This window comes from Bidens hawaiensis, unplaced genomic scaffold (genome assembly GCF_021521415.1).
Source record: "Bidens hawaiensis isolate Kalapana, Puna unplaced genomic scaffold, B.hawaiensis_p1.1 tig00000888_1, whole genome shotgun sequence".
Lineage (NCBI taxonomy): Eukaryota > Viridiplantae > Streptophyta > Magnoliopsida > Asterales > Asteraceae > Bidens > Bidens hawaiensis.
This window is the reverse complement of record NW_027491051.1, coordinates 4430465-4450220: the sequence shown is the minus strand read 5'-3', so window position 1 is coordinate 4450220 and position 19756 is coordinate 4430465. Positions and strand designations below refer to the sequence as shown.

General features: G+C 34.6%; 1 protein-coding gene across 2 annotated transcripts; it reads right to left on the bottom strand.

Annotated features, from left to right (window-relative positions):
* Positions 1-2497: 2497 nt before the first annotated feature.
* On the bottom strand, positions 2498-8281 carry LOC143544587 (uncharacterized). 2 transcript variants are annotated; one of them, XM_077036660.1, is made up of 10 exons: positions 8140-8281; positions 6862-7326; positions 6560-6810; positions 4992-5484; positions 4710-4805; positions 3736-3897; positions 3509-3594; positions 3321-3420; positions 2874-2969; positions 2498-2782 (listed from the first exon to the last, which is right to left on the bottom strand). In XM_077036660.1, the coding sequence occupies exons 2-10, from the start codon at positions 7321-7323 to the stop codon at positions 2720-2722; spliced, it is 1809 nt and encodes a 602-aa protein (XP_076892775.1). In that variant the 5' UTR covers positions 7324-7326; positions 8140-8281; the 3' UTR covers positions 2498-2719. The 2 variants fall into 2 exon arrangements, with proteins under 2 accessions (XP_076892775.1, XP_076892781.1); XM_077036666.1 differs by lacking the exon at positions 8140-8281 and having other exon boundaries at positions 6862-7493.
* Between the last annotated feature and the right edge of the window lie 11475 nt (positions 8282-19756).

The window sequence follows — 19756 nt, the reverse complement described above, 5'->3', positions numbered from 1 at the left end:
GCTATAAGAGTTTCACGCTATTTTCTACATTGATATAAGTCGTAACAATTTAACTCATAGCCACTGAATGCATGTTAATGCACCGTCACAACTCGACAGTACAAAACTAGTTAAGGTTTAAAAAATGGTGACTTGAGTAATAAATAACTCATAAGATGAGATTTTGAATTTAAAAAAAAGTTCAAAAGTTGGTTCCAGTTTAACCACTTTGATCGGTTAGCAGTTCACCTGTTAGATCAATAAACACCCGTTTAAATGAAGAATTTTTCGATTGTTTTAACCAGATCGTTTCATAGTCTAAACTTGTATGAAAACAGTGGTTGGGCTAACAAAAGTTAACTCCGAATGAGGGGTGTTTGGGTGAGCTTTTAAAACACTGCTCATTCGCTTCCTTTTTTTTTCTCAAAATTGTGTTTTTCAAAATTGTTTTTGCTTTGTTTGGGTGAGCTTTTAAAACACTGCTCATTTGCTTCCTTTTTTCTTCTCAAAATTGTGTTTTTCAAAATTGTTTTTGCTTTCTAAAAAGTAAATAAACATCTTTTAGAAACTCGTACAGACACCTCCTAAGAACAAGCGCATTTGTGTTAATAATCAAAACAAAATCTTACAAAATTTTTTCCAAGTAATCAAGTCAATACAAAACTTTCATATGAAATAAAAAAGCATGTCACTAAATTAAAAACACAAACCTTAAGCTTGTAACTTTTAAACATAGACCCCCAATATATGATCTAACCAATAAACCAATTATGTATTATCTATTATCTAATAGAAGTAAAACACAAAGTCGGTGCCACAAGAAGAGTTTCCAGTTTTTTTATTGTTTTTTTATTGTTTTTTTTTTTGTTGTTTTTTGCAATTTGATTTTTTTAACTGTATTAAGTTTAGAAAAGAAAATAATAAGAACTAGAAATTTTACCCATCGCGCGTTGCGGCGACAACACCTTTATTAAGGACACATACATCAAGTTTGTGGCGGGTAAATCAATTATTCGCAAATGAATTTCGCGAAGTCTTTATCTTACTATGTGGAGTTAGAATTCTAGAAGTTCCGAGCTTAGCTAGCAATTTAAACCTTTAAAGGAACATATATTAGTAACATTTCTACGTAACGAACCTAAGAACCACATACAACCAGAAAGTAACAAACTCGTCACTTTTATCGTACTTATATATCAAACTTTGTGCAATGCTGATTTGCTGACCAAAATTGTACCTTATTATTATCATAATTATTTCCCTCAAATTATTCATCAAATTTATAGCGAACCCACTCTTGGTCCCTGTTTCTCTCTCTAGATTAAGATTTGCACGCTGTAATCTTCCACGGCATCCATGGACTCGCTAGAAAAGGAATGGACACATAGATCCAGCTCTTGATGTTTAGAGGGAGAAACCATGAAGATGAGAAAGAGAACACACAGAAAAGACATCATAGTGAATAGTAGAGAACAAGTTTGGAGTGTGGGTGGTAGATGAGAGAGAACGGAATGCTTAGTGGCCTGCAAAAACACAAGCTACGGCCACGTGTATCAAAAGGTGACAAGTTCTATATACTTGTAACTAATGCACAAATTATTGGAGCACTACAACAGTACCGACATGTGAGAGGCTTCAACCTTTCAAATTAATATATATATATATATATATAATACGGTTAATACTTAAAAAAAAAGATATTTAGAAAATATATAAGTATATCAAAAAATAAATAACTTAATAAAAAAGACCCTCCAGCCCTTAAATAGCTGGAACAAGTCAACGCGAAACATATTTAGGGTGTGTTTGGGATTGCTTATTTAAGTGAAAAAAGACTTTTGGTTAAAATGACTTATGAAATTTTGAAAATAAGTTTTTTAAAAAAATGTTTTGATTAGCTTATATGTTGGGAAAAACTAAAATGACTAAAAATGACACAATTTTTTAAAAGGAGTGTAATGGGGTTTAAGGGTGAGAGAGATGTAATATGTAAATCAAACTCAATAGGTTAATAAGTTACATATTTCTAACTTTTCAAAACCCCTTTATTTTGTCTTTACCATAAGTTAAAATTCATAAGGCCTTATGGTTTGCCAAACATCATATACACCTTATTAACTCTTCAAAAAGTTTATAAGTTATAAGTTGATGAAAATAAAGAATCCCGAACACCCATATCCCATGCATTTTTCTTAGAAATCATTATAGTCGAAAGATCCCCAGATTCCCCGATAACCAACACACTCAAATAGGATCTCGAACATGCTATGGTTTGCTAATTCACAATCGAATTTTCTTTTCCAAATTGAAGATTGGTATGAACCGGGTCCGATTTTTAACTTTGCACAATGAGTTTTAAATTACGAGTAAATAAGAGCATCCACGTTGAAACATGTATCCATTTTTTCAATATGATATAGAGAAATAAATAAAGAAATAACTAAAACAACACTACATTGGTTTTTTTTTATACTACTTGATCACCACTACATTACAGCCTGTTACTCATTTATTAATTAGCTTCTCGGGTCGTATTTGGGTAGCAAGATTGGGATGGTACCCCTAGTTTTTAATATTTCTTTTGTTACACACTAATACCTCATATACCATTGGAAAGCCTTTGACAATCATACTTTAAATATGAAAATCAAAAATCTGTTACTGCCTAAGGCCAAAAAGGTATACATACCACTTCATACAAATAATTTATAAAATGAAAACCAAAATAAAAACTAGCACATCAAGTGACTGACGACTTGCATACCGGGCATGATGTTTTCCTTCTCAACCATTCATCTATACACTGTAAATAAATTACAAATATAACAAAATAATCGTTAGTATGACATATAATAAGCAAAATAAAAATAAATTACTATTTTAGGAGCACCTACATCTTTGTGAAATTTATGAAGACATGGAAGGTGTCGTATGGTTTCACCGACATTAGGTGTTTCAAGACAAATTGCACACTCTTGGAGATTTTCAGCCTGCATCATTAACCATGGTTTAGTGACATGTTTCTGTCAGTGAGTCTAATAGTGGAGTCAAGTGGGTCGTGTTCATGCCATGCTAGAGGGTTCATGAGTTGACCCGTTTAATATTATAAAAAATGTGTTCTATGGAAACTTACAATTTGGATATCTTATGTAAAACTAATTTGAGTCTAAAAATATTAGTAGAACCAGTATCTAACAAAAAAAACGCAAAGGCAAATTGCCTATTTTGCCTTTCCAGCCATAAAATATCATTGAATTCAATATTAGCAATTAAATTAGGTTGATTAAACCGAAAATAATTGATCTTAGAGTCTGGTGGATAGCGGTTACGACTATATTTACCTGAACCGTTGACTGAGGCAAATTATTGATTTGAGCATGAGTTGCACCTCCATGTTGGTGATTGTTGTCATCAAGAGCCAACAACATTTCGTAATCATTCCTGGAGTGTAAAAAAGTAATTACACACATTGAAACAAAAAACATATTTTTTACAAAATATTATGTAGTTGAATAGTTTATTGTCTTACTCGTTAAATTCTCGTCCCATTTGTAACAAGTTAGTAGGCAACTCCATATCATTAAATGCTTCTAGTGTTTCTAGTATGTGCATTCTCTGCACACAAAATGAAAGAAAAGAATATAATACATAATTATACATCAACAAACTAGATATAACAACAATAATACTAATAAAAATAATAGTAATATCAATAATAGCATTAATAATATTAATAGTAAGACAAAAGTGTGATACCATGTCAACATCCATGTTTGGAGGAAATATAGAACTCCGTCTAGCCGATATTGTACGGGGCCGTCCAGGGAAACGACCTCTCAATCTAGCCAACCTTGTTGAAGTAGAAGCTTGTGCCCTATTATTACTTGAAACACTCCGTGAAGCATGTGATCGCGAATGCTGTTACAAGTATAAATTTCAGAAGACAAAAATTTTAAATTAAATCAGTTATTGGGTTAAGCAATTATAAAAGAAACTTTCAACCGAATATTTACTTTATAATGTAAAAGCTCAGTCAATTACAAATAGAGGAGCCAATTCCTGACACGACCCAATACAAAAAAGAGCATGTTTTCGGTCGATTGACATGGCCCGTTTCTTAAACAGATGAACCTGAACAGAACCTGTCTAGAAAATGGGTCAATCGAAACACGACCCGTTAAAAAGAAGGATGAGTTATTAACCTGAAGAGTTTTCAAAAAAGTTAATATCTGATTTCAGAGATGAAACGTTCTAAAATTTAAAGTTGAATATATTGATTTGTAATTTTTCATATAAACTCTTAAAAGTAAAATCAATTTCCCTTTTGAATCATTTTATCTACTCTTCGCTTCCATCAATTTTATGTTATTAGCTCTAACTGCATGGTCTCCAATTATTGCCATTTTCTTTCGAATTTCAAAAACAATTAAAATAACACAATTACAAAAGGGTTTTATATGAATCAGAGTAATTTGGTTGTTTAAACGGTTACTAAGTCAATAGGTATTACTCAAATTCGAAAATGAACATGATATGAGTCAGCCCGAACATGACATAGTTTTTAAGTGGGTTCAACTCAACACAAATAAGTATACGGGTCAAGTTCGGGTAAAAGAATCCAACCTGCCAACCCGACACCGTTTACACCCCTAATAACAAACATGACTTAAACTTCAATTTTCAACCCGACAATTAAACACAAAACAATAATAGACTGAAGGATAACATACAGAAGCAGCACGACCACCAGCATGAAAACCATGACCGCCAGCATGTAAACCGTGTTCCTGTTGCATTGCCATTGCCAATGCATGGTGTGAGTCCATCTGCAAAAAAAACAATAATAATTTACTTCAAAGTATATGGGTCAAAGTGTAAAACTTAGCATATATCTTTTTATTCAAAAAAATTTTTACACATAAAAACCATATTTGACACTAGTTTCAGCCCATACCTACATATAACGTGTTTCACTACTTAAAAAATATAACAGGCAGAAAAAAGTAACAAACCTCATCAACTCCAAATCCAGCTGGCACCTCATTATACAACTGCTCTTGCAATTCCCGAGCCAACCTCTCATCTTCTTCCAACTGTAACGCCCTGACAGTTGAATCCTCATCACTCCAGGACCCACGGTTTCCACCTTGATCTGAACTGCTGGACGCATGACGGTTCTTGTTTCTAGATCGTGAAGTCAAAGAGCCGACATTTACACTAGACGAAGCCATGTCAGCATTATTAACACATGCAGCGTCACACCCCCTAATGTTACTGGACCCCACACCCTCCTTTTGTCTTTTAGTAAATTGTGTGCTCTCTAAATCCTCATAATGATTACAAAAGTTACTTCGGTTTATATGGCTCGTGTGTACCTTCGTGTTCTTTGATTGGTCATTAACAGAGCTTGAAGCAGACCTTCCGTTTTTTAGAGTACTGTGGGTGGTTATCCAACCATCTGACTCTGTACTGGCATCAGTTGCATCTTTAAATAATAAAGGTTTCCTGCAAGTAAATCATTACAAGTTTAACCGAAATTCAAAACTCTAACAAACGATTACAGAAACTAGAACTAAAAGAGCATGTTCTTTTAAAAAAAACAACCCAAACAACATTCGATGGTTTGGATTTATGTTTAATTGAAAACCAAACTTTGAGTTTGGTGCGACTTCGCATGTATTAAAAACCGAAAAACTCAAGTAACTTACACAATTGTTGAAGGCGCAAGGCACACTCAAGGCACAAAGGGGGAGCCTTGGGCCTAAGCAAGGCGCTTAAAAAGAAAGGGCCCAAGATAAGTAAGTCACGTAGTATAAACATACCATTTTGAGGTTTCAGACATGTTTTAGGCTTGTTTAGGGAAAGTTTAGGATGGTTCCATGCCTTATTTAGATGTTTTAGACCAGTTTGCCAGGTATTTGCAAAATTTTGCCACAATTTTAAGTAATTAGCCGAAATATAATCAGAATCAGACCAAAATCTGGTCGAAATCTCGCCTGAATGTAGTCGAATAGCCCGGATGGCAGCAGGACGCTTTCACTGTGCCTTGCCTCACCCAAGAGCCTAGGCGCACGCCCAAAGGGCTATTCACAAAATAAGTAACTTATAAAAGTTTTAACAAATATTGTTACCCAAAAATTTTAGCCTGAACGTCTAATAATCAACAAACTATTAGTTAGCAAAAAGATTTAGTTCCAAAAAATCATTTTATTGCTTTTGGCCCATTTTTCTCACCCAAATATCTCAAGTCCAAATGATAAACCAAACCAAACCCAAACACAAACTAAAAGCTGAAAAAACCACAAGTGAACGGTTTTCAAGAACTCAAAACTAAATTTTTGGTTTTGGTTCGGTTTGATCCAAAACAGACTCAAACCAACCCATGCACACCCCTCACCTTTCTTTCTTTGATTTTATATTCTCCTTCCTAATTCTTTTTAAATGTGCATATATGTATTTTGATAAAAGACAATCAATATTTTTTTTCATGCAAAAACTTAAATGATACCTTTGAAATAAACTAAGTTGTAAACAGTACAAACATATTATTTTTGAAATAAACTAAATTGTAAACAAATACCTTTGAGCTAAATGTGCGTTTCTTGAATCATGATTGTCAATACCAGAAGAACAATAAGATACACCTTTTCCCTTATTCCTATGTGAATCTGTAGCTTCAGAAACAATATCCTTAATCTCAACCTTACTCGAAGGACCATCACACGCCAAATGTGACACACTGCTGACATCATGCTTCTCGGCAACCTTAGTTTTTGCTATGTTATGGGGCGATATACATCCATTTCTCACCAACCTTTTATGCCTATTAACCTTCGGTGGCGTGATAGCCAATGAAGATACCAACCTTTTATGCCTATTAACCTTCGGTGGCGTGATAGCCAATGAAGATGAGCCGTTTTCACCTTTTTGTTGACCTCCAAACGCGACCCGTTTCCCAGTGTCCGATCTAGGACCCAACTTATTAACATGATTGTGCCTGCTTCCCTCGGTCAAATCAACATAACTAGTGGCGTTACTTAAACTTTTCCCTTTATCATGATGTGTGTTTTCTACAGCATTCTTGGAAGAAGATGAATTACCTATATTATCAGGTTTTACAAATAATCTCCGACCTCCATTAAAGATGACCGATTTGCCCTTATCGCGTGACTCGTTTCTCAATTTTTTATTAAAATAATCCCTATCAATCACACGGCAACTACTCGATCCATTACTATTATTGCCAGTTTTGCTACCATCATTATTAGATTTGTTACATGATGTTATGAATCTTTCCGGGGTGTCAGGGACCTCCTCTATCTGATCTATGTCCATAAAATCCATATCCTATATCATATAACAATATTGTCATAAACATATTAATAACAATAACAGTGAACAAGGTAATAAACAATTCAAATGCAAGTATAGTATCCAAAAACCATAAATCACAAACACAAAACACCTAATTCATTTCAACTTTGAGAAAACCATTTAAAAAAATTGGGAAAAGTTAAAGAGCTTGAAAACTTTAAAACATGAAACCAAAATATGAACATGATATTGTTATAAACAAAAATAAAAATAATTACAAGATCAATTCTTTGAAATACTAATCATACATCTACACTATATAATCACATCATTCAGATCGAGGACACGGACTAATAAGCAATTTAAATGCAACTATTATCCTCCCAAAATCATCAATCTACAAACTCAAAACACCTAGTCCTTTACAAATTTTAGAAAAAATAAAAAAATAATAATTCAGCAAAAAATCAAAAAATTGTAACAATAAAAATTATCTGAAATCCCAATCATACATGTAAAAATAAAACTAAATCAACAAATATTTTCAAGTTTTTTTTTAAAACAAAACATAATAAAAAACTTAGAAACCCTAAAAGTTAAAACTACAATATGAAAATATTATTTTAAGCAAACTAATAACAAGAACATGAACAATTATCTGAAGTACTAAACACCTAATTATCTTCAAATCAAAAAAAAAATCAAAACAAAATTTAGACGCTGTAAAAACTGAAACTACGTCGTTTGCGTTAATATGAATTGACGGGATGAAGATAATATAAAAAGAATGATTTTTGGATCGATTAAAGGAGAAAAAACATGACGTAATGATACGATTGATCATACCTCCGATTGATTTTGAAAGCGATGCAGCTGCAATTTCCTGAAGAATTAGAATTAGAATTAGAAATCTAGGGTTTGTTTTACAACCGTGAGGAAGGAAGACGGTGGGTGATTCACAAACTGCAATTTCGATTCGATAGATATCAACAAGCAACGTTTCACTCGCCGACCCAATCACAAAGTGCGATTAGCTTACGCTCTAGTACCCTTTCATTTGGGCTTGTTTGTTTTTGCAGGCCTAGTCCAATACATAACCCAAATCATAGGGTAGATTGTTAGCCATGCAGGCCGCAACTATTTTATTTCCTCTAATTTTCTTTTAACTCAACACACTTCTAATTAAAAAAATTTTACTTCTCTTTTTCATCTTTCCCTCGTCTTTCCTTTTCTTTTCTTGGTTAAAAAACTCAAGAACAAGGCGTTAGATTATAACGTAGAGACTTGTAACATTCGTTACTTTTTAAACCCGAAAATCCGACCCATTTTAAATTTTCGGTTTTGTTTCTATTTAAATTTATATATTTTTATAATATTATTAATTAATCTCAAATTTTCGTTAATGTATTTATGTGATCATTTCTATACAGTTATACATTTCACCACCCTTGTAGTATTACATACTCATTTAAAACATTCAAAATCAAATATTTATGTACATGTCCCATGCAATTTACTATAATTATTATTTAACTACAGCTACTACTTTTATTATTTAAAATTATTATTATTAATTTTGTTATTATCATCATCTTTTCATATGTTACTTAACTAATAAAAACTAATAATGTATTAATTCAATAAAATTTATTAAAATAGTTAAACCTTTTGAATACCCTATTAATCAATTTTTAATTTGTGTTTTAATTATATTAAATATGATTAATTTTCATAATTTTCTTAAAAAATAACAACTCTATATTTTCAATATAAAAGGAGGACAAGTCCTCCATTATTTTTACACCTCAATCCATTCTTTTCTTAAGTTTAAGAGCACTAACAAGTAAGTTGTTACCATTTCAAGCATTTTATAGCTTTTGTTTTGATTTAATCTTGAATGTTCATACTTGTTCATAAGTTGTTCTTCATGATCATGTTACTTTTATCATAAAAATATTATATCTTGGTTTTAAGAATCATTATGATCATGGATATCCAAGATAAACACTTTGATTTTTTCTAAATCTTGGATCAAGCATAGTTATTTTGCAAGAACAAACATGAATATATATTTATCTAAATCTTATGATTCGTTGATCATCATAACTTATAAACTTTCTTTTAAATAAGATTATTTATAAAAAAAAATTTATTTATATTATTTTTCAATAGATATAACATACTTCATATCTTTGAATTAATAATTGAGTAAATTAATTATTGTTTATTTTATTTCAACATAACTACTATTTATAATATTCTTTAAGAGAATTCATGCAAAACATTTAAGTTAATTAATTAATTAATTATGTTACATGGAAACAAATGTGTAATCATAAATTGTTTTAATATTATTATTTAATCTTATATTAATAAGTTATAATTATTTGTCTACAAATCATTCTTCAACTAATAAACATCAAATGATTTATATAAACTTTATTCATTTTTGTTAAACTCATTAAAAATCCCCAAGTCCCCATTTACCATAAGTTAATTAACTTTATAATTCCGGTAGCTAGTCCTTGGTTTTTGTATCTTTGTTATTATTTATAGTTTCGTGAGATTCAATTGCTTCGTTTGTTAACTCGTTTTCGGTTATTATTTCAAATTGTCTCCAATATCAAATGTGAGTTTCTCACACCCTCTTTTTTTTAACTATTTTTGGGGTAGCATATCCTATCAACAATTCAATTTTGTTTATTCATTATTTATAAACTACAATTCGCTACATGGACTTGTGTGTTTACTTATTACTTGCTACAAATTACTTGCTCGTGGATTACTTCAAGATAGTATGATCATACGCCCCCCCCCCCCCTCAATACATTTGTTGTTATGAGTGGAAAATGGCCTCATTATCCGAGTACGTTTGTGCACAATCCCAACTGGAAAGGACCTTACTTGCGCTTATCTAAGTACGCTGGTGCACAATCCTAGTTGGAAAGAACATTACTTGCTCATTTACACTTGTTCATGGAATTGTATGATTTTTATGTACGTATATCAAAACTTGTGTGAACTCACCAACTATTCAATTAGTTGACTTTATTTTATATATATGCTACAAGTACTTTCATTAGAGGATGAAATGAAGAGGATACTAGAAGTTAGGTTATCTAGAAAATAAACAAGAAGATGTTTGTTTTGTTCCTTTCCCTTGTTTTTGTTCATTTGAAATAACTTGTGTACTTGATGCTTTGGAATGAATTAATGATAATATTGTCACTTAATAGTGTCACATGTGTTTTGGGCAATCTGTACGTCACACTCAGGCGTTTCCGCTTTAGCCGGGGTGTTACAGGACTGGTTTATGATTGTTAAGGTAGGGTACCAAATAACCGCGTAAGATCTTCCTGCGAATATCCACCCGCAAGAAGAATACCCTCCGCAGCCCCTTCGGAAGAAAGACTTGACAAGTTATAAGTTAATGGACACTGCGGAAGACTTTTCGTGACAAGATCCATGTACTTTACATGTTTCTGTATATTTTAGATTAATTGCCTAATTGGGACACAATTGCCAGGTACTTCATCGAGACTATCAGCAATCGTGTATAGGTTAAAATATAATAAATTGCTAAAGAAAAAAGGGAGAACTAATTATTGATTTAATATTCACTTAAAATTGATGCATATATTTAGATAATTTGGGAATGATTGTTAGGACGTCGTCCTGTTGCAAGGCATTATGTGATTATTTAGTTGTAGTCTGGTTAGGGTGCAAATGAGCCGAGTTGAGTCTGAGCTCGACTAGGCTTGAGATCGGCTCGTTTAACTTACACAGATCTCGAGCTCGGCTCGTTTAATACTTAATTAATTATTTTTCGTATATATTTTGTTTTCAGATTTAGTATTATGTATAAATAATATATATTATGTAGTTATTTTTATTTACCTTTTTCATAATATTATATATACTAATTAGTCATTATTAAATTCATATTAAAAAATTATATAAATGACAAACTTTTTAGGCTCGCGAGCCTACTCAAGCTCGATAAGTGAAGCTCGGGCTCGAGCTCATTTATTAAACGAGCTTACTTTTTGAATCAAGCTCAGGCTCAGGCTCGATCGAGGTTTTTCACGAGCCGATCTCGAGTAGCTCGCGAGCGACTCGGCACGTTTGCACCCCTAAGTCTGGTATGACTAATAATCAACTTGCTTGTATTATTTGTGACAACTTAGTTTCATTAGCTAAAGGAATGAAATCAGAAGCTCAAAATTTGATAATCATGTTTATGTGAACAATTTATTTCATAATTAATTGTCTACTATAGACATAATTACCAAGTACTCAATTTGTGGGTCTGTCTTATGCTTATATCACTTGCATACAACCAAAGTGTACTTGTGTCACAAATATCAGTTATGTATAATCTTAAAACCAGGCATGAAGGGAAAGTCTAAGCTGATGCTTATATCACTAGCATACATGGCTCTGAATATTTTTGTGTAGCGTGAAGCTGTCGGATTGTATTCACACGCGAAGTTGTCGGATTGGTTGATATCACCAAGTCTCTATATGATGTTGTTTATAGAGTGGAAAGAACTTATGAACGGTGTCGTGCACTTGCTAAAATTCTTAACAATGTAGGTCACCAGTGGGGAAATTTTTTTAATGGTGACTATTTCATTAATTGCTAATATGACTCATCTGATCTCTTACTTATTTTACTTTGGCTGACTGTGTCACACCCCGAAAATCTTAATTTAAACAGCGGAAGACTTTGACCAAGTCTTTCGAGTGGTGACAGGCGCCTTTTCAGCCAATCATATTTAAGTATACATTTCAAACGAAGGTTGAACTTTATTTGACCATCAGAGTTATTACACGTGTCATATTGCACGATTTTTATTCAAATTACAAGTTCAACAATAAGTCAACACTTTTCATCCAAACACACGTCCCAATTTTTCCCGCGCTCTTCGTGAAGCTTCCATACTTCATTTAATTACCTGAAAAGCATATTAAAATATCGATCAACACAATGTCTTGGTGAGTTTCCCTTTATATCAAAATAGTCCATATATATATATATATATATATATGAATCGAAAACATAATCCAAATAATTAACAAGTCCGATATCAATTCGTGTGTAATCGTCACTACACCCCGAATTATATCCAAAATATCCGTGTATGATGGCTTACCACCATTATAACACCCAACCGTGTGTAATGATCTACCGTCATTACATCACAAATCAATAGGCATTTCATTTCTTAAACAAATTGAGCTGTTGTAGACGAGCAAAGAATACAACATTGCGTATGACATCTTAGTTGATAACTCGAAACATACCATACTCAAAATATACCCACTTTTAACCCAACGCGAATGGAAGTGGGGGGAGTCACCCCGATAGATCTACCCATATTTCTGTGCCCTTACTAATTCGGTTAACAGTTATTTAGTCAACTAGACTCATCCCGCATTATACACCAATTTGTAAAATAAAATGCCTTTATAAAACATCAAAGAAATCAATATGTAATAAAGAATATGCTTTTCCCCAAAACACAATTAAATACCGATTTGAAAACATTTCCAGTTAAAAATCGAGGGGGGTTCGATAGAGAAACTCACTGTCTTGTAGCCTTTACGAAAATCCCGTGTCCTATATTAGAACACGTTTTGTTAATAAAAACTTGTTTTAGTTTTTATACAAAACTCCTTTTTATTTTATAAGTCTTATTCTAGTATTCACATAATCACATAAACACATAAACACATAAGCAAGTACACATAGTTTAGTTTTCCGTTAGCTATTAATTAATTAAATTAATTAATAAACAACTAAAATATAAGAAAATAACTTAAGATTCAGTTGCTGGAATTTTTCAAGAAAATATTAATCTTTTATTTTTCACAAAACTTGACGGTTTCGTCGGTTTTGTGCTTAAAATGCGTTAATTCGGTTTTTCGTTTAAAATGCAACTTTTAACGTTTTCGTGTCGGTTTTCGCGACATGAACCGTTTAGGACTAAGTTTTATCATCTTATCATTTTCTCATGTATTAAGTTATGTTATACATGAGTGTTTTACCACTTTAGGGGCTGTTCTAAAACAGTCCCTAATAGTTGTGTCGGTTTTGCTTAAAAAGCCGATTTTTTGACCGTTTAAGTTACCGACAAGTCAAATAAATTACACAAGTCTATAATAATCGTACTATGAACTAAACACACATATAATAACATATAATTCACCATAAATAGCAGTTTTGACCATGTATGTACATAAGATACTTTAATCGAGTTTTTCGGTTCCTAGTTCGTATTTTAGATTACCTTAACAATGTTACTAGTTAAGCTTGTTATTTTTATATGAAAAAATATCATATTAATACCTAAATGTCCAGGTTCAAATCATCATATCATTTATGTATAAGTTCAAATAGTTCATTAACCAATCAAATCATGAATTTTCTAAGTGTTTAACTAATAAAGTTTCCTATTATAGTAACTTTTAATTTTTGATAATTATATCTAACTCAATCTTCCCACTTTGATTAAGTACAATTCTAAATTTGATTCATTCAATTAGTTTGATAGGGTCTCATGCATCCTAAGTGTTCTATCCAATTTTGATATTTTAATTAACTAAGCAACAAAGTTTCCATTTTTGGTAAGTTGTTTGCTAATTCAATTATTATGTTAGCTAATCAATCCTTTAATCATGCATCCTATCTTAGTTTTAAGTTGCCATTAATCACATATTGATCACATTCATCACAAGTATTCACATCAAAATCCAAATTTCAACTTTTCTTAAATTAAAGTTTCCTTATTTAGTAATTTTTACAATCTTTGTTAATCTTCAAGTTACAACTATTAATTCTAGCATATAACCTCTCTTACTTTCAATTAAGTTATTCTATATTACTTTTGATTCATCAATCCATCCAAAATCCCTAATTAATCCAAAACCCAAAAATCCCCAAATTTCAATTATGAACACATTCTTTTTTATCCATCTCTAACAACCTTTTTCAACAATCTAAACCCATATTAACAAGTTTATAAACAAAAATTAATCCAAACTTCATTCTAACAACAAACCCTAAAATCATACTCTTTTAAATTCATCAAAAGTTTCAAGAGATTATTAACACTTAACATCAAATCCATTAAATAATATAGATTCTTTAGGATGTATGTATGTATGTATTGTTGAGTTTTGATCCTCTCATACATATATACATACACTCACGGCACACATACATATACATATACCATAAACATTAACAATCTTTCAATCTTCCAATCAACTCAAGAACAATCTACCTTATGTAAACAATCAATCATTCAATACTTAATACTTACTTGTTTTCTTGAGAGTGTTAAAGATGAAAATGGTGAATGATAGTAGTGTGTGTGTCTCTTAGCTTTAATCCTCCCTAATGGCTCCTTAATGGCTTAATATTTTCCTTGATCTTGACTTAAACCTCCATGTTATTGATTATGTGTATGTATGTGTGTTTAATATTTGAATTTTGATTGTGTGAATATGTGTGTGTGTGCCATGTATATAGAGAGAGAAAGAGATGGAAGAGTTGTGAGGTGTTGGACACGTGTTTGGTGTTGGAGTGTACAACACATGGGAGATAATGATTAGGGTAATCATTATGGGGTTTTGTTGTTGGATGTTGATTGGATGAGAATGGAGGTGAGGGGGTGAGGTGTCATGGGGTGGTGGTTTTGAGAAAACAAGGGGTGGAATGGTTTTGGGTTGGGTTGGTTAGTGGGTATTTAAACAATAATCTTAAGTTTCCGTTTTAACGTCTAACGAATTTTAGCTAATCAAACGAATTCCGATTCTAATAATTTTTGTCAGACTTTGAACGAAATTGGATTTTAAATAATACAAGCCTAAGAAAATAATTTTTGGAAATAGTTGACGTTGGGTCCTTACCGGGTCGTCCACCGACACTCGGTTTACTTATTTTGCAATTTTTGCGATTCGAGCCTTCTAAAATTAAGTTTATACATTGTCTCGACTACTTTAATATGTATTTTAATTTTTCGAGATCATTTAGCCTTGTTAAGGATTTATTTACTTTTTGACTCGTTACCCGAGGTTACGTCAGGCTCGTTTCGTGGCAATTTTTGCACTTTTTGTTGACTTTGAAACGTCTAGATTACTAATAAAGAAGATTTTTCTCATAAAGATGAAATTTTATTGCTAATCGAGATTATATTAGTCGCGGTTTAGGCTAATTTCTTTAGCCGGGTGTCACAGACTGATGGTTTAATATTATTTCAGAACCTTCTCTGTAGGTTCCCAGCCGGATCTACACGGAATATCCCGTTCTACGTAGGTGCGGAATCCCTACGTAAGACGTTACGAGCGTAGAAGATGATACGAGTTAACACTATCGAACACACGTTACAATAAGCAAAGACACGTTGTATTGCAACCGGAAACACGTGATATCAATCACTGATTACAGAACTCGTAAACACATAAACTAAACTTGTTACAAAATAAGCCGTAACCTAATGAATATATATCATGACAACTTCGCCTGGCATGTTCAGGCGAAGTTGTCACTAACTTCGCTTATCTAACAAGTTCGCCTATATCAGCGAACTTGTTAGCTAACTTCGCTTACATACAAACACAAATCCAAACGACTCGATTACAGACACTATATACTGAACTACTGACATCATGCACCAACAGACTCCCCCTTGGCAGTAGCTTCATATCTTTATGTTCAAACACGTGTCTAGTAATCTTCAAAAATCTTGAATCTTTATCTTTAAGCATGAACTCCTTCACGTACACAAACTGATACAATTCTTTGATATTTCTTCGCTTCGTCCTTCCAAGTAGGAATATAAAATATCTTCTTCTCATTCAGCACCTGCAGATCAGCTTGAGATAAGTACACTGGATGCATCGGATCATAGACTCTCAGCAGCTCTTGTTCATCTTCGTCCTCCATTACTGCTTCAGCTGTTTCACAATCTACATACCACCACTTTAGATCTTTGAGAACATCCTTGGGCATTTGTTTCATCGGCACTTCTTTCAAACACCGGATCGGTTTATACTTCATAATCATCCAAGGCTTGCCATCTGCTCTCAATCCTCTATCTTTGTCTTCGATAAGTTTTCCCTTTTGTGGTTTCAACAGCTCGAACTTCTTTTCCTTTATACTCTCCTTCCATACTATCTTCCCGATGACTCTAGCCATATTATCATCACTTCTGTTTATCAATCCCAATCTGGCTAAGTCTTTCACTTCACATTCAGGCAATGTATTCAACGATCTCAACAGCCTTTTGAAGTACTGAACACCATCATAGCTTTTAATCACAAAGAGCCTCAACTGCTCATCATATATCCAGCAAATGATCCCCTTTCTCGATTCAGCATAGCCTCTAATGTTGTAACTCTTCTTAAACATAGTAGGGACCGCCGGTTTCTTCGTTTTTACAAACCACTGAGCATAGCCTTCTTTCCATCTTGGCTGCTCTTCTCATTCCGTCTCATCATTTCCCATATCTTTACCCATATCTGTCTTATCAACATCTGGAATTTCATGCTCCACATTCTCCTCTACTATCTCTCCCTCTTCTATCTCATTATCAATAACTATCACTGCACCAATCTTTTCTATCTCTTCAACTGGTAATACGTCATCATCACCTATAAACTCATCATCCATCTCCTCAACATCCACTACCACCACATTATCACCACCAGCTGCACTTGTCGACTCCCCCTGAGTTGTGGAAGTCCCAAGAGCTTGTACAGTTCTTGGCAACTCACCACCTGCACCTTTCGATGCATTGGGATCATCGTCTCTATCATTTCGCTTCTTAGTCCTCAGCTCATCGCCTTTACAGCCTGCCTCCCCCTGAGATGCCAAGAACTCCTTCAAAGCATCAATAATTTTGCCATGTTCTACCAGCAGGGACGACTGTATCTGATTCTCTGCAACAAGGCGCTGAATAGCATGGGTCTGGATAAGATTCACCCTTGATTGTTCTGCCACGACCCGTTCAAGTGCTGCTATTCGTTCAGAGTCTGATAGGGTTGCATCGAAATCAAACCTCAGATGTGATATATCTTGAGTGTACTGAAGAGGGATTTTCGATGTAACCGGGACCTCAGAAGTAGGCGTATACGTAACCGTAGGTGGCAACGTAACTGGTAATCCTGCAGTTGCTACAACCGTCGACTCAATAAATCGTGCCACGACCTCCGTTGGAGTAAGAGTTGGAGGTGGCAACGATACAATGTCCGGAGCCGAAAGTTGGAATGTAGTGGGTGGGAGGCCGAATGCAGATGAAGTAGCTACCACGGGAACATCCGTAGCGCTTGGCCTTGTAACTTGTAATGTTGAAGGGACCATTGTCATACCGGACAGTGCGGGTGGAGTGAAACGTACCACCCTTGAGCTCTCACCAGCTCCCGAACCTGCACCTATCCGTTCCCTTCTTGATATGCGAATCAACTGATGTACCTCTTCCTCATAGTCTGACTCGCTGTCATCATCAGTTCTCTTCCTTTTCCCATGAGTTCGTTCTTGAGTTACCAAAATTCGTCTCGCTTTGGCCAACTCATCTTCAGAATCAGAGTCAGCCACCGTTGTAGCTGTCCTAGTCACATGCACACTCGAAACTCTTTCAACTGAGAATTGCACATTTTCCTCAGGGTCCACCCTCTCCATATCAAAGAATCCTTGACCACCAAACTCTGCGTCAAGGTCTACATTCTCCTTCGGTGACACAACAGGAGCATCAGGTATAGCTTGAGGTGCTCCTGCCTGTTGTGGTGCCGGGTCCCGAAACTCGTCCCCACGAGCAGGCACATACTCCGGGTTGATCAAGTACCCAAAAAGTGGGGTGTGTCGAGGACGGAGCTCAGGTTTGCTCCTCGCACTGGAGGATCTGCATTGGGCGAAGATCCGTTTGCTCACACTTTCAACGTATCTGATCGGGCGGCGCTGAGGTAGCGTTGGAGCAACATGATTCAAGATCATTTGGATGAATCTTGGATACATGATAAATCTCTCACGCGCCACCGCTCTTCTCTGTCGATCGATCTCGTAAAAGACCATCTGACTAAAGCTGTAACGCTTATTATAAGTCAGAGCAGTCATCGCCGACTGCATGGTCGCGCCCATGCCATCAGTACCCGCCTTTCTCCCTGACATGCATACAATCATGACATGCATGAGAAAGCGCCACTGATCGAGTAAGAACCCCTTCCGTCTCTGAGTATCCCCCAAGGGACCAGAGTATCCCATCCTCAGAAACGCTCCATCTCGGAAAGGAGCTACAAAGTCTGTCGGGTCATCCCTCGTCTCATCTCCAAACCGTAAAGCCGCCCGGATTTGTTCAGATGAGAACTGAACAATCTGATTGTTGACGGTTGTGCGCATCACCTGGGGCTCGACGCGGCCGTCATACTCCACGGTCTGCCAAAAATCCTCAATGTTTGGCAAGGATATCGGCAGAGTTGTTGTAATCGCGTGGAATATACGCGAGCGTAGTAAGAATGTGATGATTTCGCGGAAATCATCAACACCACTCGCGTCCGGGTCTAATGTTATATACATGTTGTGACCCGGGAAGAACTGTCTTTGGTTATCTCCACCGTCATCACCGCCTGCACCACCTGCTCCAGCTACAGCAGCCATATCTGCAATAAACCGGCTAAGTTAGATAAACTTCAAAGCAAATCACAAGTTCGCCTGTTACCATGAGCGAAGTTGTGATCTATTCTGTATAGGCGAAGTTAGAGGTGGGGCGAAGTTGGGAACAACTTCGCCGCAACTTGAACTTCGCCGGATAACAGTTAAGTAAAAAGAGCCAGGCGAAGTTAATGATAACTTCACCTAACCACAACATCGCCTCATATACTGTAACCTAATTAATTTTTAGGCGAAGTTACGGATAACTTCGTCTAAACTGTAACTTCGCCGAATATGAAACGGCATCAGTTAAGGTTTTCAATCGACGTGAATCGGGTCAATTTGGAGATTACGGACTCCATAAAACTTGATTTTATGATGAACTAGACGTTTAAGTTGATTACGACTACGTGAAAACACGTTTGAAAAACGGTTGTTTAAGGTTCCGAAGGTCAGAGGTCACCATACGGGGTCGAAACAACAGATGATTAACATTAATGACAATGATTATATGAATCGACTACCCTACACACCTTTAATCAAGGATTAGAACTGAGAAAATGATAACACAGATGATAATCGATAACTTCGCTTAGGGTTACGAAAGTATAAGTTCGCTGGTTTGTGAAATAATGAACAGTCTGACCTTTAAAATCCTTTATATAGGGTCAAAATTTTGCAGGCGAAGTTATGGATAACTTCGCCGGTATTAAAATTTTCAAAACAAACCCTATAATTTGAACAATTTGCAATTAAGTTTTAAAACAACCTTTAAAGTGTTAAATGATATGATCAAGACCAAGTAACCAA

Bases quoted from the DNA above. Each gene is read 5' to 3' on its own strand.
- LOC143544587 (XM_077036660.1), bottom strand. From the start codon at position 7,323: ATGGATTTTATGGACATAGATCAGATAGAGGAGGTCCCTGACACCCCG. The intron at 5,485-6,559 runs GTATTTGTTTAC...ATTTACTTGCAG, and splicing joins AACGCACATTTAGCTCAAAG to GAAACCTTTATTATTTAAAG. The intron at 3,898-4,709 runs GTATGTTATCCT...TACTTGTAACAG, and splicing joins CTGGTGGTCGTGCTGCTTCT to CATTCGCGATCACATGCTTC.